General features: G+C 39.3%; 1 protein-coding gene across 4 annotated transcripts in view; it reads left to right on the top strand.

Moving 5' to 3' along the window:
• Nucleotides 1-13,436, top strand: part of exoc6 (exocyst complex component 6) — a 71,010-nt gene extending 57,574 nt beyond the window's left edge. For all 4 annotated transcript variants that reach the window (XM_086016819.1, XM_086016817.1, XM_086016818.1 and 1 more), the window contains 2 exons: nt 5,504-5,616; nt 8,716-13,436. In XM_086016819.1, the coding sequence (XP_085872945.1) occupies nt 5,504-5,616; nt 8,716-8,842 (240 nt within the window). In that variant the 3' untranslated portion in view covers nt 8,843-13,436. The remainder of the gene's footprint in view (nt 1-5,503; nt 5,617-8,715) is intronic.
• The last annotated feature ends 1,203 nt before the right edge of the window (nt 13,437-14,639 follow it).

The raw sequence follows: 14,639 nt of genomic DNA, 5'->3' as shown, positions 1-14,639 counted from the left end.
GTCAGGTCAATCCTGGCTATACAGCAAACATGGCAGAAAATTTGTTTATACAATCCACAGTCAGGTTTAATGAAATAAAATGCACACATTGCATGATAAATAATGCCTTTCCCTTCGCCGTTGTTTGCTTTTGTCACTTCTATCTCATGTGCAGGTTTGCTAGCTAATAGCCTATCAAAGTCGCAATAGCACCTGCAAGCACTAGCTAGCGCTGGAGCTGTCGCTAAATTCTGGCAACGGGCACCATATAAAAACAGCATCAGAGTAATTAAGTCATTTTTAGCGCCCTTATTTGGTGATTGGATGTTATTTTAGGATGTCGCAGTGTTGTTGAAGTCAGTAGGAAGAATTTGTGCTGGCAAACGGCCCCAAACAGTTAACTAACAGCGCTAGCAAGCGCTAACTGCGCTCAAGTGGTCCATATAGGCTGGCGAGAGTGTCATCGGATTACTTTTCAAGGGCAGTAGACGTAACTGACTCCGCACACTTTGATGCTGACAGCCTGACACAGTGCCTGTTCTGATCACTTTTTAACAAACCAAGCAGACTTACTCAAATATGCGGTTTGGCTGGTAAAATTGCTGTTCTAGTTCTGGCGTCACTTCGTCTCATAGAGCACAATTCTTAGGGAGAGATTTATCTAAATTCTCACGAATGTTTTTCGAGAGGAAAATAGTGTACTGCAGTTTAAATGTAAGTATATGAAAACCAGTTGGCCATTTATTATTTAGTTTAAATGTGGGTTTTTTTTTGTCTTCTGTATCTTTAACCAAACAAAAACGAAATATTTTGGATTTTTATTTGAATACCAGATTGTTCTATTTGTATATCCAAATACTAAAGAATACTAAATCGATAGCTGCAGCCCTAGTCCCTACTCCTTTCTCGAGCTGAAGGTTGTTCCGGGAATTTTCATTCCAGAGACAATCACATCTTTTATCGACGTGTACAGTTCCAAGTCAGACACCTACTCTTCCAGAGAGAGGATTTTATTTTGATTCACATTGGACTTGAGCTGTTTGATCTCTGCAAATAAACCAGTTATGGAGGCCTGCTCAGTCACCATTCCAGTGTTCATCATGTCCTTGAAAATTTTCAAACATTTCAGCTCCTTCTCAACTTCTTTCAGAGTCACGATGGTCATTACAGGCCTGTCGCATATCTACAGTGAATACAAATCACACAGTGAGCGCTGCCAACGGCTAGCAAGATGAGACTGCCTAGCCCCGTCTCATTGCTAGGTAAAGATTTTTAGAGTTAGTTTCACTGCAGGACCAGAACCAGTCCACACACTTGAAAGGATGCTTTTAGGATATGAGCATATCGAGATGTTTAGTGTAATATGAGGCTTGTGGCTCATCATTAAGCTTCAGGTGAGAATAATAGCATTGTTGTAGAGCTTCACTTAGTCAGCTGAATAATCGTATTATCCCTAAGCTGCTCTTTCACTGCTCTTTCAACATGAGCTAAACACCCAGCTGTTTCACCCTATGACATTAGCATACACTGTGTGTGGGTGCACAAGGGGAGGGGGCGAAGTCCATCAGGTTAACCAGGGGTCATTTGGGGGGTGTCATTTGGCCTTAATGGGTTAACTCTTATTCCACAAACGTGATTTTTATCAGAATGCCTTGTTTCAACTAGTGGGCTTGCATAGAACATATTCTTGAAAAAAATATGTTTGTCTTGTCCTTTTAAGTAACCATCCAATAAGGAAAAACATTCGTACTGCGTTAGCTTGTCGAATAGAGTATATTGATCAATGTACTGCAGGTCCTGTCCAGCTTCATTTGTCCACACTGACCAAGATTACTTTCTTTGCACACATTATTTTCCTGGTTGGTGACTTGAACCAGGATTCCCTACGAATAGTGGCATTGATCCTAATCACACAGCTGCTCCAGTTTAGTGGAAAACTAACATTATTGATGGAGCAATTGGCAGCTTTCTAGTTGGGTACCTTGCCCCAGGGCACCTCAGCCATGATATAGCTGCTTTTTTTTTGACTCCCTACAGAACGCATCCTAATCTGTGGAATTGAACATGGTCAAGTTTCATTCTTAACCAATTCTCTCCTTTTATTGGATGAATGGATGGATGGATGGATGGAAGGAAATTGTCCATCCATGGGTTATACAACTTAAAATTTTGTTTCATATTCTCCTTTGAAGAAGAATTATAGTCTCTTCTCAATCCTTATCCCTAGCTCAGGCGTGGCCAACCCGTGGCTCGGCAGCCGCATGTGGCTCTTTGGCCGGCTCATGAAGCCCTTTTCAAAAATGAGCTTAGTTTGGCTCAACGCGCTGTCAACCCGATTTATTGTGTATGTGGTGAGGGGTGGGGAGCATGGAAAGGTGCGATGAAAGTTCATTGCTATCGATTTGGTCACGTTTGGCTGCAGAATAATGAGCCGTACTTCTTAAAATGTAATTTTGCTCACTAGTGTGGTGGTTAAGAGCTTCACTTCAGGGTTCATGTTACGCGGTCAATCAGGTGTCTGGATTCAAAATACAGGCACCCGATTGGCTGCATAACTCACATAATAATGTGACTGAAGAAATACACTGACGTATGTGACATTTCTCCCGCCAGCTATGTATGTAAACAACAGCCAGCCGTGTACGCCCGGAGCGACAGTACATTTATCTTCCAATTTAAAAAATAAAAAATTTTAAAAAAGCATTGAAGCACACATTGATTATGGACACTTTGGACACTTTCAACGCATTTTAGCAGCCCTGGCTCACGTGTCACTGCAATGTCGTCTGGTGGGGAACGGTGTCCTTTGTTGAGACCTCTGCTTCGCCCAACTTCCACCCCTTTCCTCGGACAACACATCAGAGACAACCCTCCAAATTTAAGCATCTCAGTAAGCACAGAAAAACAAACTAATCAGTGTTGTTTTTGGCAGGCATTTTAGATTTAGTCTTAGTCTTTTGGACGAAAATGCTTATTAGTTTTCGTCACATTTAGTCATTCCTATTAGTGATAGTTTAAGTCTAGTTTTAGTCGACGAAAACTCAAAAAGGTTTTAGTCTAGTTTTAGTCGACGGAAACTCCCCCAAAAAGTTTGAATCTAGTTTTCGTAAATTTAGTCATTGGAAATTCAAAAATGTTTTAGTTCGTTTTAGTTAAAAATAGGCATACAATGTTTAGTACATACATTCCGTACATACATGCATACATTTTTTAAGTGAATTGTCAAAAAATGTAAGTACTTTGGCGGCTAACCGCATTGCTAAGGCTAAAAAGTCATTCAATATTGGTGAAATAAAAAAACCTGTGCATTCGCGTTTATTATTGTACACACACACACACTAACGCGGACTAACCGGTCCGTGGTAGAAAAATGGTTGGGGACCACTGCCTTAATCTACTTAATATCTACTTAATATTTGACTTTACACACAACAAGCGAATGAATTGACATTAGCCTTGACGTTAGCTCAACCAAAATAACTTTTGCCTCAACTCAGCACATTTGCGCCACGAGTATGTGGAAAACTTCAAGCACAATGAAATTGATCACAAGCCGATTGTTGAATAACAGAGTGCAAGTAAATGTATACAGTATATGTTAACAGGACGAGTTGGGACAAAATATCAGCGTGGTGAGCCCTCAGTCACCTGAGATTTGTCATTCTTTCCACCTAGTTTGTGGCCACATTCACCGTTACCGCTGTCTACAATGCATCGTGTTGTTCTTTCTGTTGGGTTGTACATAAAGTATGTCCATATCTTTCCTTTGTTTCCGACCACCAAGCCCACTGTTGCCATAGTCCGTCAAAGGAAAGCGCGTCAGTGTGCGCGAGCCGAGACCAGACCGCAGACCTGTTCGTTTTTTGTTGTGCCGGTGCAAAAAAAGGGGCGTTAACGAAATATTTTCGTCTTTGTCTTCATCATCGTCATCGTTGACGAAAACAACACTGAAACTAACAAAGTGACAAATTATTTTATTTATTGTTACTTAGCTTTTTCTATACAGTACCTATGTTGCCTTTATTCAGTGTTTCTGCGTTTCTGACTTGATAAGCAAGGGAATCACTGTCAGTAGGCAGTATCACATTTCAAATGCTATAAATAAAGAAATATGATACTGTCAAATTAGTGACCAGACAGTGTCCCGTGAACGTAACCAGCAATACAGTGAGGCTTACTGGAGTATTGTTTGGAAAACATTTGGCCCGTCGCATTACTAAGTTGCTGACCCTTGTTTTCCACAAAGTTAGCAAGTGCGTGTATAACATGGGCATGTACTTTAACACAAATGACTTAGAGGTAAAAAAAATGTTGAGTAGTGTTGGCCTACCAAATACGTAATGGCCAGCCATTCTGCCTGGGCATCATTGGAACTTTTCAAGGCTTCAACTCTTTAGTGGTATTCGAGTTCCCCTCCATTCAAACATCAACAAGGAATTTCAAAAAGGAAATGAACTTCTCAAACACAGGTTGTTCACTTTAATGTCAGGAAGAAAAGTAGACGGTTGTTCCCAGAGATTGGCACTTTCCTCTTTTTTGCAGGTCTGCCACCTGGGTACCCTTCCGTCATCATCCCTCCATCCTTATTCATAAAAATAATCGTCCTCCGACTCCATCCGTCATCCTTTTAACGTGCTTCCGTCCTTACATTCTGTCAATACGCCACCACTCAGCGCTTGCAGAGATTTGTACGGTCTAAAGATGTCCCACACAAGGACATACTTAGCATGCAAAGGGAAAAGGTATGTACTGTACTAAATGTTAACAGTTAACAAAAGAAAATTGCAATACATTATCCCGGATTACACACACAAGACAGGCTGGGCGTGTTTCTCTCAGTCAGTGAAACGGCATCCTGACTCCTGTGGCGTAATCCATGCTATTACACGGGTTGAACCACTAGTGAACCGCATGTGTAATGTTACTGCTGGGAGCGCACATGAAGTGTTGTGCAGTCAATTAATAAAGGTGGCCCCGTGGTATCACAAAAGAGAACAGTGGTCTTGCTTTTTAAAAGAAGCCAACACAACACTTAAGTAGGTACTTGACCCGGTTATGGATTTATAGAGGGACGGATGAAAACCCACTTCCGTCCTTGCTTACTCCGTCCTTTTTAAAAGACTTATTGTCCTCTGTCCGTCCACAAAGTGGGATGGGACGGAATGCCATTCTGTGCTTGTTCCCCAAATTCATGAAGCAATTGTATCAACTTGCTTCGAAATTTTCACGGGTTACAAAGGTATACAATGAACGGAAGTTTGTCAAAACATGTGAAAGAGTTAGGGAGTGAGGGGACGCGACGGATCAGTGTGTGTGCTTATGTGTATGCTGTGGCTGTTTGCAGTCACACAGTCAAAATTGTGTCTCTTTGCCGTTGAGTGGTTGGCCACCCCTGCCCTAGCTCATCTTAAGTAATCTTCCACTGTTTTGTGTTCTCTGAGTCCTTTCAGGAGGAGTCTGTGATTTTAAGTTTTCTTCTTTTTTTTTTTTTTTTTGTCTGTGTGTGTTCATGTGCGGTTTTCAGCTCCTGGACCTGTTCATGGTGTGGGACTGGTCAACTTACCTCGCGGACTACGGTCAGCCGACCTCCAAGTACCTTAGAGTAAACCCAGCCACAGCCCTGACTTTACTGGAGAAGTAAGTGCATCCAACTGATTTTTCACTCTCATTTGTGGTACCTTGCCATATGAGTTTAATTCATGCCAGGATATGCTCCTAACTCAAAACATTTGTATCCCAAATCAACCTAATCCATTACAGCACAGAAATAAAAAGTTTTTTCTACATGGTTTTAAAAAGGGCAAACAGCACAGTATTGTAAGTTATAAATATAAAAACATAATTAAAAAATAGAATGTAATCAAATCACACTTTTTTATTAAGTCCTGTGATTGGCTGGCAACCATTTCAGGGTGTACTCTCTCCCAAAGTCAGCCGGGCTAGGCTCCAGGACACCTGTGCCCCTAGTTAGAATAAGTGGTAGAGAGAATGAATGGATGGACAGTACGTTGCGGCACACGCCCAGCTCCACTACAAGGAGATAGGTGCACTAATTTACAGCAAAAACAAAGACCAAGATACCTAATAGACATGATGCACGGAGAAAATTCCCAAGTGAGTGTACGGATGTCATGAAGTGATAGTTCGCGAACCCTAGCAATATTTATCGAAATAATTTGTCTGTACACCGATTAGTTAGTGAACTGAGGTTCCACTTAGCGATTCCACCTTAATTGCTCCCTTTTTTTTTTCTTTTATTTTACATATTGCTCGTAAGTCAGTGCAAAAAAAGTATCTATAAAGAACGTGTAAGTTTGGGCTCATAAATTGCGCATAACTTACACCTTAAAAATGGATTGGTTAAATTTAACCGATTGGTTAAAACAACCAATCTAGAATTGTTGTGTTTTCGACCAATCTATATTGGTGATTGGGCCAATCGATACCAATTGGTCATTTTAACCAAGATATTGATTAATTTGCCAAAACAATTTTTTAAAAAGCCAATTGTAGGGCACACATAGGACAAACAAGCCATTCGCACCTAGAGACAATTTAGAGCAGAAGTCTTCAATCCTGTTCCTCGAGGGCCGGTGTCCTGCCTATTTTCCATCCCTCCCTGCTACAGATATTCACCAAAGGTCTGCAGAAGCTGGATAATGATCCTGATCATTTGAATCAGGTGTGTGTTGCAGCAGGTACAAATGGAAAACAGGTAGGACACCGGCCCTCGGAGGACAGGATTGAAGACCCCTGATTTAGAGTGTTTAATTAACCGACCAGGCATATTTTTGGAATGTGGGAGGAAACCGGAGTACCTGGAGAAAACCCACACAGGCACAGGGAGAACATGCAAACAGTTTACACGAATCCGTAAACCGAATTTGAACCCTTGACCTCTGTACTGTCAGGTGGATGTGCTAACCAGTCGGACATTGTGCTGCCTGAAACATGACTGCAACAAAATAATGTTACAACCAAGCTTACACCTCCAGTGCAGTTTATTTTCTTCATCTCAGCAACTATGCAATACCATACAATACAATATTATATTATAATAAAACTACAATGTACAAAGTGTGGAGTTTCTTCGTCACTAGTTGGGGCCAAGGGTTCATTGATTAATTAAATGTATGAATTACAATTATATAAATTAAAATGTATTAAATTAATTATAAATTAATGTACTTGCTCTCTAGGTCTATACACACTACACATGAATACAGCCAACCATTTGGGTTAGTCAAGTGTACTCCCTGTAACCAATTTCATTGGTTGTTTGGCTAACCGATAAAATTGGTAGCCCCATACCCAACCGAATTGGTCAAATTCTGACCTTTCTATTGGTTGCTGTAACCAATATTAACTTAACCAACTAGATCAGGGGTGCTCAAGTCCGGTCCTCAAGAGCCCCTATCCAGCCTGTTTTCCATCTCTCCCTGCCTGCAACACACCTGATTCAAATGATCCAGTCATCACCAAGCTTTGCACAAGCCTGATAACGATTGTGATCAAGTGTGTTCATTTAGGGAGAGATGGAAAACAGGCTGGACTTTAGGAACCGGACGTGAGCACCGCTGAACTAGATAGTAGTTTTTTTTAATTAATTTGTTTTTAGGGTGCAACTGGATGTAAAATCGTTACATTCTACCTTAGCGCTTTCTCTATTCAGGTTGCTGTATTGCATGTTAGCATTTAATTATAGCTTGGCAACTTGTTGTGCTCTTGGTGTTTGGAAAAAATAAATAAATAATGGGATCAACCCGCGCATTTGGGATTGGTTTACGTCAAATCACTTTCACTGGAGAAGACTTGCAGGAGGCCATGAAAAGATTCAAAGCGTCATCAAAACATCAGGAATGATTTCATGCGTATGGACTCCATACACGTTCTCTTTTAAGATGCGTCAACTGGCGTTCCCACATGGTTTGAGTCTGTAACTGTCATAGAAAGTAGTCTCGCGCTAACAGTTACCATGTAAACAAAATGGCGGTTCCGGTGATGTCACATCATCTGATCTGGATCCGCAAATTATGATTCGAGTTTTAATTTGCCTGGCCCACTCATACGAATGGCTTTAGCACTTTAGCACCATAGCACACATCCATTGAGGCACGAAACACCCGTAACATTACAGATAAATGTTACTTTTTGGAGGTCAATGTTAAATGAGCTCTACAGGGCCAGTCCAATTACAAAGAACTCTAGATGCTGAGTTTTGGGTAGCAGGCCCGTTTTTAAAAAAAAAAAAAAAAAACATTTTTTAAAAAGAAGTTACTATAACTTGACTGAGGTCCATGTAGAATTGACTTTTAAGAAGTTTACATCCCAACCTCCACAAGGTTAGTATAAATTCTAGGATTGTGTGTATGAAATTATCTAAATCTTTCTCTCTTGCTCTTGTGCCGCCAGAGTTTACAGAGGGTAGGTGCAGCTTTTCATTTGACTTCAATCTATTGATTCATTTAGAATGTTCCCGCACGCCCGTGACCCTTGTGAGGATAAGCAGTTTGGATAATGGATTGATGGATAGTTTAAACAATGTTCACAGGTTCAGCCACGGGTAGTCGTGTTTAGCTCTAAAGTTAACCCAATTTGGCATAAACATATCTGCGGTTGGATTTCATTCCAGCTTCTGATTAAAATGTTTCTCAATATGTTGCGTCACGCAGTAATAAACAGAAAATGAAACAGTCTAATAATTGTCTCTCCCTCTCTTGCTCCCTCTCTCTCAAGGATGAAGGACACCAGTAAGAAGAACAATATATTTTCTCAGTTCAGGAAGAACGACAGAGACAAACAGAAGCTGATAGAGACTGTGGTCAAACAGCTAAGGAGCCTGGTTAATGGCATGTCCTCCTAAGGTCATGTGCGTCACTCACTCAACATACATGTACATACACTGAAACTGCCACGACCCAGTCAGGCCAACGCTTTCAACCAATGAATGAAGTGACCCACTCCCAGGAATATCCAAGCACATAACTTGAACAAACAGGGCCTGATTTACTAAAGGTTTGCCCGCCCATAAATAGGGGCGCACTTGATTGTTCACGCAAACAGATGTGGAAGTTAATCTACTAACCAAGCGCACCCGGCATTGCATCTGCCAAACGTACGAAATTGCAGCACAGTTCATTTTGCACGCTCTCGGAGGAGTAGATCGCTGCCGTCGGGCCGAAACCTCCTATTTTACAATTTGGTCAATTTAACTCATTCACTGCCAGACCTTTTCAGACCCTCTTTTACCCTAACGTTTGAAAAAAAAAATTTCAATAAATATAAATAAATTCCTGGGATTGAATGACTGGACTGTGAAAAGACAAGTAAATTTGTCAATAGCAGTGAATGAGTTGATTTCACTAATCTGTCCTCATGTCTGGGAGTTATTTTTGCAATTTATTCACCAAAGCGTTGAAAATGACTTACTGTCTTTGACTATGCAATGTTAATGGTTAAACAAACATGCCGTTTTGGGGGTCTCCTAAAACTTTTATCGAGACAAGGCATATATTTCACATCGGAAAAAATCTTACGACACACCATTTTACAAAAAGTGGCTAAACAGGGTCATTATGTACCTTCTGTCATCTAGTGGAAAAACAATTTATTGCTTTGCGTGTTACTATGTAGGTTTGTTTTCATTCGAAAGTATAGACTTTTTCTTCAAAATAATTTCCCGCGGCACAACTGCCGATCTGTCATCGCACACCAGTTGAGAATCACTGTCCTTTAAGTGATGATTTTAGAGGTACGAGGATTCAGCCCGATGCCAACGATAGACAAATAGTTTAATTTAGCATGCGCCTGTGATTTATCAAACCTGAGATGAATTGCATTGGCTGATTTAGCATCTTTAAAAAGCAAGTCTGAAAGGTAGACGTGAACCAGCACGCAAAGCCTTGCCAAAGGCGGGCAACAAAGTTACAGGAGGCAGGTTGAACTTTTCGTCTTGTGTAAACATTTTTGAAACGCCACAAACAAAACATTATCGGGATGTATATTCTATTCGGCATCATGCCCCAGAGCAGTTTTCCATTACTCCAGTCTTCATTTTGCGCTGGCAGTGCTCTCCCAAATGTTGCACGGTGTAAACCACGAAAGTGCAAAACCCTGTTTTAAAGTATGTTGCTCCCCACTACTTTTACACCTGTTGCCAACATTTGGAGTCATCTGTAAGTGAGTGAACATGCATTTTAGTGCCCACTATTTGGGATCTTTGTAAATCTGGCCCATAGAGTGATTAGACACATGCTACTGTACACAAAAGAAAGCAAAACACACTGTAGAATGTATGCAGTGAACAGACTCCTAATACTATATACAGTACATAAAACTACATACAATACAATACAATACCATTTTATTACATAACTAAATACTCCACCTAAATTGAATACAGAACACATACACGTGTGACAGATTACCAGGATTAACAGTAAATTATTTTGTCAGTATTTTAATTGCTGTAATAATACAAACGAGTTTATTTTTAATATTTTCAATTGTGCAATAATTATAACAGCAGAGAAAGTGACACAAAAAAAGTACTGGGACAATGACATCAATGAGAGGCAAAGCACCGCAGATTAATGGGAAAATATGTTCTTGTGTGTTTATAATTCAGATTTTAGAAATCCATGGGGAAACATCTCTCAATCTTGGTTCTGAAGAAGGACTTGTATTTTCTTTTGAGCCCATTTAATCGCAAAATATAACATGTTGACACTTTAATGCAAAGATCAGAAACATGGATTTTTTTCTTCTGCCACACTGCTACAGAAGGTGATTAGAAGAATGTTCAGAATGTCCATTATGTACAAAAGAAATGAATGATGATGTCTTGAGGGACTGATGTTCATTTAAAAAAGAAAACTAGCCTTTTATTTTTAAATTATTCATTGTTTTTTTTGTTTTTTTGTTTTTTTGCTCATGTTTTAAGTTCACTGCCAAATTTAGGTTTATATTTGGTCTTAAAATGGGGATTTACCAACCAGTAAAGCCCCACCTGTAAGCCTGGTGAAATGGATGACCGATGTATGAAAAGGGAGTTTTACATATTTGCTTATTTTGAGCATCACGTGTGTGTTTTTAACAACTGTCAACTGCATATTTATTGAATGGGGGGGACAAACAAGACAGTGTCTTTCCAAAAAGGCTGCCAGGAATCCAAAGAACTCAACAAGGTGGCCACTTATAATTAGTTGGGAAAGCTGATGAAGGGTGAAGATTCAGATATAAGGCTTTAATAAAATAGCAACTATGGTAAATAAATATGACAACTAATGTGTCAATAAAATCCATGAGAGTCACAGACTTGAAGAAATGGTTTGTATCCGTAGACTTAAGCACGTCTCCTTTTCTTCATTCTGTACCAACTCTAGCGCCCCCTGAAGGTGAAAAATGATATTGCACGTTTTGATTCAGTAGCGGAACGACTGGTACAAATTCTAAAATTAATATTATTATACATATGAAGTTAAATGCATTTTTGCCTAGTACAGTAGTTCATTCAGATGACCTAATGTATACAAAAAATAAGGTCCAAGGTGTGTGTGTGGGGTGCGGGTGTGTAATGTTATGATAAATGATGTATACTTGTATATTCAACAATTCAAAAACTTTTAACTTTTACATTTTGAATTCTCTATTTTTGTTCCTCAGGGTGAAATGAGGCTTTTGAATCTGTATATTCATAAAGCACAGCAATAATGACTTGGCTTCTTTACAGCCTTGCTGGCAGGTTTAACGCTGAATCCTGCCTGCAGATGATTACCATTTTTGTAATGCCATGTATCTATCGTTATTCTGTGCTCTCAGCATATTTTTACTGTAGCATTTGGCTTCTTTTATTATTCAATGGTTGTTTGTACTGTACACTCACCCCCAAAATTAATGGAGCTGTGTGGCCATATACTTAAGTTTGCCTGAAAACCTTTGGGTCAAAAGATCAATATAAGACAAGCAATCAACATTTCAGCTCTTGTTACGAGTTAATCGTTTTGATCAAATATGCAACTTTTTGTTTGAACACATCCATTTTGAGTTAAAGTATTGGAACATGTGACCAACTTGTGTTCTTTTGCCGATGTGTGTTTTTTTATTTATTTTTTTCAGTTTTATTGATACTTATTCTTACCTATGGGGATGTCCTGATGTGATCGGAAATTGGAGCTGATCCGGTGTCGGGTGAAAAAGATCAATTTTATTATGTTCGGAACATTTAAAGGTCACAAAGCTACAGAATAATCAAAAGTAGCGATGTAATTAGTGTGGAGCGCGCGCGCACGCACACACACACACCCACACACACCCACCGACAGACACAACACGTCTCCGCTGCGCACAATTCTCCTGCATGCAGAGACAGAGAGCGGTGGATTTATCTTCATAGCTTGTTTGGAGGAAGGGGCATGCCAAAAGATTAACTCCTTAAAGCGGAAGTCAACCCAAATATTTTTTTTCAAGAATATGTTCTATGCAGGCCCACTAGTTGAAACACGGCATTCCGATTGATATTGTGTGTGTGGAATATGAGTTAATTAAGCAGCAAAATCCACCCGTTTTTAGCCATTTCAGTGGGCAGCCAAAAAAAAATGGTCGCCCCAGAGATAGCTAAAAACGGGTGAATTAACTCTTATTCTACAAATGCAGTATTTATCAGAATGCATTGTTTCAACTAGTGGGCCTGCATAGAACATATTCTTGAAAAAAATGTGTTTTGGTTGACTTTCCCTTTAAATAAGTCTGCCTTGCCTAATATAAAGAAGCCTCCTACTAAACAGCATCATCAAAGAGTTGATAAAACTTAAGAAGCGGGACGGACACGTTAGCAATTGTGACACGTCCAAACGACAATACTTCAAATAGAAGTTTGATGAGTGTAAATTATTTGGTGACAAGCAAGCTTACCCTCGGTTGCATTTAACTAGGTCATAAAATAGAGAAGTCACGCACATACCCAATAACTACGGGCACTTCATTTAGGCCTGCACTCTCTTTTTTTCTTAATGCATTGCCGAGGTATTGGATTCAAACTCGGGATCGGCATTTACTTAAGACCAAAGACTCGGGTGCCAAAAAGTGTGAGTTTGACATCCCTACTTACCTGTAATTGTGCTTATTTTACATATAATCCATAATCTAATACCAATTGTTTATCCGATTCAGATGTCTAAATATATTGAAATAAAAGTTAATATATTGGTCTTTTGTCACAACATCATTGGTTTGAAATATGTTTTCAGTCTACAGCAGAAATATTGGCCCCATTGTTCCAATACCTTTTGAGGTGAGTGTAAATGCTTGAGTAGTGCATACTATAAATTTGGAAAGCAGTTTTCAAACTTTTTAAATATTTGGAGGTTAATGCTGACCTCAACTGTTTTTTTTTGTGTGTGTTTATCTTTTTTGTGAAGCAGTTGAAAACAAAGTGAGGAGTAAAATTATGAAATCACCATCACCTCATTTGCATGGTTAAACTGAGAATGCTATTTTGGGATATACATTTGAAAAAAAGATGTTTATGTAAAATTCCTGACAAACGTTTGTCATTCTGCTCTTTTAGACACCCTCAATTATTATTATTTTTTTTAAATATTTGACGTGATGTACTAAATTTTAATTCAGCGTTAAATTTCCATTCTTGTTAAATACAAAGCTGGTGTGTCAATGATGATGAGATTTAAAAGTTCGGTGGAATAAAATTGAAATTTACAGGAAAAACCTAACTGTGGTCAGTGTGTCAAAATTAATTTGCCACAAGTCTACATGATTGATAGGATGGAATATCAGTAACAAAAATACCAGTGGTGTGTCATTTCCTCCATAGCTTTCTTTTATTTCTCAAAGAATATATTTTTGGAATGTGGGAGGAAGCCGGAGTTGACAGAGAAAGCCACAAAAGCACTGGGAGACAATGAAAAACACACAGAAAGGCTGTGAGGCAGATGCTTACCACTCATTCCACTATGCTGCCGGGAAAACATTTTTTTTTTCTCCAAATGAAATAAAATGTCATTGTTTTCACATTTCGGCAGTCTTCATGCGCACAGCTAGGTAACCACAAGTCTACTGTATATATTTCTATGAGCTTTTCACGATCAATAGAAAAAGTTTTGAAAATGCTACACAAAGGTAACTTTTTAATGCATTGTCTTTACAATGATGCAGACTTTTTATTTCTCTTTTCTTTACATAACCTTGCTCAGCTTCATTCTTGACAACTACAACTGCAAAATAAAAAAACGAAACAGCAACAAAAATCCAGTATTATGAGTACAAATATCTATTCAGTAGCATGGGGGAGTATGATATGCTAGATTTCCAGACTACTTTTCTTTTCTTAACTCTTAAACATTTAAGCCTCTATACGACTGAGGGGGCAAACATTTCCGACTGTTGACGAAGGTAAAAAATGCACTTTCATGTCAGGGTTTGTTCAATATCGCAACGCTCGTCAGACGTTCGCCTGTACTTTTCTTGTCGCAAGGGAATTTTGAACATGCTCAAAATATCCTTGCGAAAAAAAATCACTAAAACTATTGGCGAACTGTTGCCGAACTATTTGCGAACATTTGCGACATTGAACAAACTGACGTGAACGCATCGTTAGCTGCCTTCGAAGACACTCACAATTGTTCGCCGCTCAGTGGGATAGG

The sequence above is a fragment of the Filicampus tigris genome, chromosome 19, assembly GCF_054856515.1.
Source record: "Filicampus tigris isolate MCC_2025a chromosome 19, RoL_Ftig_1.0, whole genome shotgun sequence".
Lineage (NCBI taxonomy): Eukaryota > Metazoa > Chordata > Actinopteri > Syngnathiformes > Syngnathidae > Filicampus > Filicampus tigris.
This window is presented reverse-complemented; position numbering and strand designations above follow the sequence as displayed.